The sequence below is a fragment of the Spermophilus citellus genome (genome assembly GCF_964194105.1).
Source record: "Spermophilus citellus genome assembly, chromosome: 4".
Taxonomy (NCBI): Eukaryota; Metazoa; Chordata; class Mammalia; order Rodentia; family Sciuridae; genus Spermophilus; species Spermophilus citellus.
The window spans coordinates 109,276,115-109,282,981 of record NC_138185.1 but is presented as its reverse complement, the minus strand read 5'-3'; the positions used below and the strand labels follow the sequence as shown (position 1 = coordinate 109,282,981).

The window sequence follows — 6,867 nt, the reverse complement described above, 5'->3', positions numbered from 1 at the left end:
ATCCTGGGAGACAGAGAGTTAAGCATGAACATGTACTAAGTACTGCCAGTAGTTCCCACCAGCTGAAATAAAGAACAGGTTTCAACAGGTCAGGGTGGTTGGGAAAGGCCACCATCCTCACTTCCACATAGAACCAGCACAGCTGCAGTAGCTTGAGGAGTGGTAGCTTTTAGTGAATTGGCCAGCATCCAGGGCCATGGAGACCAGCATTGTCAGAGAGGGCCCTGGCAGCAATGGTAGTGGCGGTGGTGGAGAACCCTTACAGAAAATAGAGGGCATTGAAAAGAGGGAACCAGAGAAAGAAAGGGAGAAACGGGTAGATGTCACATAACAGATTGACAAACTAGGTGCAGTAGAACATGCCTATAAACCCAGCAACTTGGGAGGCTGAGGCAGGAGGATCATAAGTTCAAGGCCAATCTTAGAAACTTAGCGAGACCCTGTCTCCAAATAAAAATTAAAAATGGCTAGTGATGTAGCTTAGTAGTAGAGTGCCCCTGGGTTCAATCTCCAGGACCCAACCTGCACCCCCCCCCCCGAGAAAAATACCACACACACATAAAACATGAACTGATAGACTGGTTCATGTTACTATTGACACATACCTGGGCCTTCCCCTTAGAGGTGGGGCAAGACCCTGAACTCCAGGCTACTGGCTACTGTTATATTTATAGTCTTGAATTATAACACCAAGAAACTGAGTCCTGGAGAAATCTGAATTACACTTTATTTGCTCCAAGGGAAGTGTCTTCTTTATTTTTTGTGTCCTAGAACCTAACATGAAGCCTGATACATGGCAACTGACAATGTATTTGCAGATTTCTTTAATAAATGAGTTGGAGAAGGGAAGGGGGGGACCATCATAAAGTGTTACGATTTCTTCCTGGTCCAACCAGATGGAAAATATGGAACAGGAATGGGATATGAACCATGGGTCCCGTCCCCTGTTAGTTCTGCCAGCACGTGTGAGGGTGTGTTGAGACAAATTCCGTGGCAGTTAGAAAATGAACTAGCTGCCAAGATGGACAGGAGGGAACAGTTAACCTTGACCTTCTACATTCCTAATGTCCCCACAGTGAAGGGGGACCGGAAATACCAAAAGGTGAGGAGACACCTAATCACAGATCAGAGGGAAGAAGACTTACTCAGGGGCTAGAGAGAGCATTCTCAAGGCAGAAGCAATTCTGGTTTTTTTATAGAAAGGGTAGTGAAAATACCCACAAATCAAACCCACATGGGAATACTCGAGGTAGAAAAGAGTAGGAGATCTTGGGGACCAGGGGTTATCTTTTCAGGTAGGCAATATTTCCCTCATCCTTGTAGCCCATCCTCCCAACAGACAAACAACTGAGTTCCTCCCAGAAGCGGCAGCTATATATCAATCAGACTCGGATCTACATTCGAATGTTCTGTGGCAGTCTCTGTGGCTTTAGCCTCCTGATGCTGATCTCCACATCCCCATTGAACTGGGTGCAGTTTCTGGTGACCAGGAGTGGCATGGAATTCTACGCAGGACTCTGGACCTTATGCAACCATGAGTTGTGCTGGGACAACACACCCAAGCCACCCTGTGAGTGCCATGAAATTAAATGCCACAGTGTCCACAGTTCAGAGCTGTGTGCCACATTTTAGCCTTTCATCTTTCTTCCTCCAAGATCTTTTGGCCTCCACCTCTCCAGTTCAGCATGGAGCTCAGCCAAGTTGTGACTAGAGTCATGCTTTCTGTTGGTATCCTCAGCGTACCAGCTCTCCTTAACCCAGGTTATTTCTTGTCCCAGATAATGAGTTAATACTCCCTGGAAAGAACTCTTTAGCCAATTATAAGGTGTTCCTGTGTAAACTTCAGAAATGTTTGGGTACTGGTGACCCATATGGGTGACACATGGGTGCTCCTTTAATCTAGGGCTCTCCTCTTTCTGGACTAAGGCTTTTTATTGAAACATATGAGCAGGATATTTTGTAATTTGTGTCCTAAGAGTTTTGAAACTTTGATGGATAAGTTGCTATAAAAACTACTATATAAATGCTGAAATCAGTTTAGGTCTTACAGGAGATAGAAACTTGACTTCAGCTTTGGGATATTTCGTGTCTGTGTGTGTGTGTGTGTGTGTGTGTGTGTGTGTTTTATGTGAATTTTAAAAACGATAAATTAACCAAATGCAGATATTTTAGACTAGGAAGCTAAATGTTTTGATTGGTTGTGTAATGTTATATATGACAGTTACTGGTAGACTTGGTTATTTTGAGGTTAGACTCTTCTATGCTGTCAGTCTGTAGTCATTCCTGTGAAGCCATGAGGATATTGTTTATGTACTTTTTTAGGAGATGAGGAATGAAACCAAAGAAGATTTTAATATAGATATGAAGTTATAGTCTTTCCTCCATGGTGGGAGAGGAGCTGGACTTTTTATCTTAGGCAAGAGTTGGAGAAAAGATACTCTTACACGATGCTCCTTCATGTTTTGAATATTAGAATCCAGTGGGGATGTGGTTCAGTGGCACAGTGCTTGATTGGCATGTGTGAGGCCCCAGGTTTGATTCCTAGCACCACACCAAAAAAATAATATCAGAATCATTTGAACTAGCATAAGCTAAAGAGTGAATTCATTTAAAAATTCAGAAGAATCTCATAGATTCTCAATGGCAGGAAATTTGCTGGGCCTGAAGGGATTCCAGGCTGGGATCTCAAAGAAAATCAAGTCAGCCAATTACTCAGTCTCTTTAAAGTTACTTTTTAAAACTCATCATCTTTGTTTATGCTCAGTTTTTCCTGTTTATTAGTAAGTGCCCCCAAAGTGATATCCTAGTCTATCTTTACATTTTCTTAAAGCAAGCAAAAGAGGAAGTCTAAATTTCCATGCATAATAATCACATGCATCAGGTTCCCTTTCTTGGTCCAGGTTAGCTACAGTCAGGGGGCTATAAGCAAGGGTCCAGGGCTATAGAAGAGGCTTGCTGGGACCCCTGGGGAATTGTAGGCTAAATATTACAAAAGAAGCCTATTGCACTGAGCTTTATGTGCTCAATCTAGGCTGATGTTTGCGACTGATTCTAAATGAAAATGTGCTGCTCTTGAATTATTTTAATTTGGTTAACTTGTTGGGGGTTTCAGAACAACTTGCCTCTGTGGATAGAGATATGGTTTCTCTCAATAAAATAACTATTATTAGTCATAAGTAGCATAATCTAGAGAATAAAAGAGAATTTATGAGTGATCTTAGACTGGAATTGATCTGATACATAATTTCTTCTTTTTGGGTTACAAGGAAGCTGAACTTGGATTCTTAGGCATAGAAGCGCTTAGAGAACTTTCAGTGGTGGGGATGAGCTACAGTGAGATAAGAAAGGAAGCTAAATAGGTAGGTACCCTTTAAAGGATATTGAAGATACTACAGGATCTGTGGTATCTCAGAAAAGCTACATCTACTTGCAGTTGTAAATTATCATCTATTTCTTAAATCTTCAGTAAACTAATTTTTATATACATATATAAATTTAGTTTTTTGTTTATTTATTTTTATGCAGTGCTGAGTATTGAACTCAGTGCCTCACATGTGCGAAGCAAGCGTTCTATCACTGAGCCACAACCCCAGCCCTTCAGTAAACTATTGATGGGGAATTCAAAGGGAAAGAATCATGTTAGAGATGCAGTAGTAAAAAGTAAGGTTTAGCATCCCCTCCCCCTACTTACCAACATCTAATCTGTAATGCTAGTGCAGAGACCTGGAGCCAAGAAAAGGGGGTAAAAGAAATGCTGAGACACTTGGATAAGGGCATCAGAGCAAAAGAACTCTAGCAGACCTCTTCCTGAACAAATGTCAGATAAGAACGTGGGGGGACCCTCAGAAAAAAAGAGACTTTTTTGGGGTGTTTAAGACCTACAATCTGGTAATTTGGGGCTTAAAACCATTACAATATAGGAGTTAAAGTAAATATGATTTCATTTTGTAGTCAAAGGCTGACAAGGCCTGTGCATGCCAGATACATCAGGAAAGAAAAAGCAAATAGACTCAAACTCCAAGTCCAACAATGGATAAATAATTAAGCACTGCAGTGAATATGACAAGCTATTTTGCAGCCATTACAAAATGATGCCTACAACCAGTATCTGGAGGGAATCCTATCTTATAATCTTCCACAAAAACCCCACACAATGGGGTGGGGGTTGTGGCTCAGTGGTAGAGCACTGGCCTCACACTCGAGACCCTGGGTTCGATTCTCAGCACCACATAAAAATAAGTAAGTGAAATAAAGTTATTGTGTCCAACTACAACTAAAAAATAAATATTAGAAAACCCCCAAAAAAACTCCACAAGAAAAATAACAAAAAGAAATAAAATGCTAACAAGGACTGCTTTAAATTAGTATAATTGTGGCTTATTTTTTCCTTCTTCTTTGAACTTTTATTGTCATTCCAATATTCACATTGAACACATATCACTTCTATTTTATTTATTGATTTATTTTTGCAGCACTTGGAATTGAACTCAGGGATGTTATACCTCTGAGTTACATCCCTAGCCCTTTTTAGCTTTTATTTATTTATTTCTTCCTTTATAGTTTTTATTTTGAGAAAGCATCTCACCAAGAGGTCCAGGCTGGCCTTGAACTTGGGATCCTCTTGCCTCAGTCACTGGGATTATAGGCATATGCCACCATGCTTGGCTGAACATGCATTGCTTTTAGAATAGAATTAGAAGTTTTCTTTGGTTTTGTGATGTTACACTTCATATGAACTAGTTAACATCTAAGTAAATGTGCCAAGAAATATTGGTTTATTATACTTAGTTTAATAATGAAGGCTTTGTTAACCTTCACAGTAAAGAAATTTCAAGGAACAATGAAGAACTATGAAAGAAGATCCTTATTAGTGCCCCAGATGATACATTGCAAGCTTCTCTTCAGTCTCCTTTGTCTTTAATCCCTTCTCTCAGACTCTGTCTGGTTTTCTTTTTTTAAAAAAATTTTTTTAGTTGTACATGGACACAATATCTTTATTTATTTGTTTGTGGTGCTGAGGATTGAACGCAGTGCCTCACACATGCAAGGCAAGTGCTCTACCACTGAGCTACAGCCCCAGCCCCTGGCTTTCTTCTTCTTTATTTTTAAAAATTTTTTTTTAGTTGTTGATGAACCTTTATTTTATTTATTTATTTACTTATATGCAGGGCTGAGAATTGTACCCAGTGCCTCACACATGCTAGGCAAGTGCCCTACCTCTGAGCCACAACCCCAGCCCTCTATTTGGCTTTCTTAAGGCTTTTCTCTCACTGGGCTAAGGGAGCCTTTCCTTTCCTTTTCTTCTTGCAGATTATCTCCAGTATTCCAGAATCTTCTACATCATCTCTATTCTCACCATACTTATTACTCTCACCATACTTCTCAACTCTTGCCTTCCTGAAAAAGAAAACATGACCAGGAACTTCGATCTGAAAGTATCCATGCTCAGCTTCATCTCAGGTACAGACCTAGACTGGCAGGTAATGCCATGGTAAAATAGTCAAGGTAACAAAGTTTCTCTGTGGGATTTTAATACTCATTTTCTTGTTCCTTTGTTCCTGATAACATATGAGGTCGCCAGTTACTGCCCTATATTATTGTATAGAATACACCTTAGCTGACTTATGCCCAAGTAGAGGCCCCTTTCTCTCTCTCATCTTGGTCAAGTCCCAAGATTTTATTTTTTGATCCTTGCCTCTGGAGGGAGGCAGAAGATTAGATAGGGATGGCAGTCAAGGTAGATTACAAGATACTGATGGGCTGTGACCTCTTTTTTGTTTTTCTGATTGCAGCCATCTTCTTGTTCCTCTGCCTCTACATGTTCCTGGCACAGATTCACTGGCATACTAGGAATGTCATGGAGTCATCTTTCCTATGGTCCTATCATATGAACTGGTGGTGTGACTTCTTATACATGTGTTCTGGTGAGTTAGTCACTGCTCTGTGCTAGAAGGAAATCAATTCTAGAAAGGGAGGTGGAATCTAAGAGAAATAGAAGCACCAGCTATTCCTATTTAGAATATTTATACAGGGAGAGGGATTGTGGGATGGTGCAGAAAGAATAGATTTTTAAGTGTGAAAACCTGAAATTAATAACCTCTTCTCTCACAAAACAAGACAGAAAGATTGAATAAGATCACACAGAAAACATTTGAAGTATTATTTGCCCAAGATCACACAGAAAATAGTAGAACAATTATTTGAATCCAGGGGGTTCAAGGTTTGCTCTTACAAGTCTGAAAAATACTATAATGCAGTGGGAGCACAGGAAGATAAAGTAACCCTGCTGGGAGGAGAGAAGGGTTCATTGAAAAGAGAACTATTGTGGGATGGGGCTGTGGCTCAGCAGTAGAGCACTCACCTAGCACGTGTGAGGTCCTGGGTCTGATCCTCAGCACCACATAAAAAATAAAATAAAATAAATATATAAAATGAAAGAGGCCTGGGTATTAAAAAATGAGTAAGAATTTTAAAAGGCAAAAGATCATCTGAATTGAATTTCACCTCAAATTTTTTTCTTCCCCTAGGGATCCTTTCTTTTCTCAATTATATAACTTTCAAATCTGTTCCCGTTGGTCTAAATGTCACTGTTACTCCAGTGGAGAGGTCAAGATTGGGGTTTGGTCCAACAACAACAATATGGCCTGCTGAAGATGAAATGTAAAGGTCTAACATGAAATCTCTAAGTGAGAGAAAGAAAACACTATGAAATGCAGGACTGTAATGATGTCTGAAAAACAAGGGAGAAGTTAAGTTGGGAATGATTGTGAAAATTCTAGGAAACCTCCCTAATATCATGTCCATATTATTGAAGGAGATAGCATTAAAGCTAATGAAACGTGTTTTGTGTGCACTGAATCCAAAATA

The 6,867-nt window shown here is 39.9% G+C and overlaps 1 protein-coding gene across 1 annotated transcript; it reads left to right on the top strand.

The window, feature by feature from the left end:
- Window positions 1-1,021: 1,021 nt before the first annotated feature.
- Window positions 1,022-6,664, top strand: TMEM202 (transmembrane protein 202; the record flags this gene model as incomplete). Its single annotated transcript, XM_081292856.1, has 5 exons — window positions 1,022-1,102; window positions 1,324-1,570; window positions 5,311-5,460; window positions 5,793-5,924; window positions 6,528-6,664. The coding sequence occupies 5 exons, from the start codon at window positions 1,022-1,024 to the stop codon at window positions 6,662-6,664; spliced, it is 747 nt and encodes a 248-aa protein (XP_081148982.1).
- Window positions 6,665-6,867: the final 203 nt, after the last annotated feature.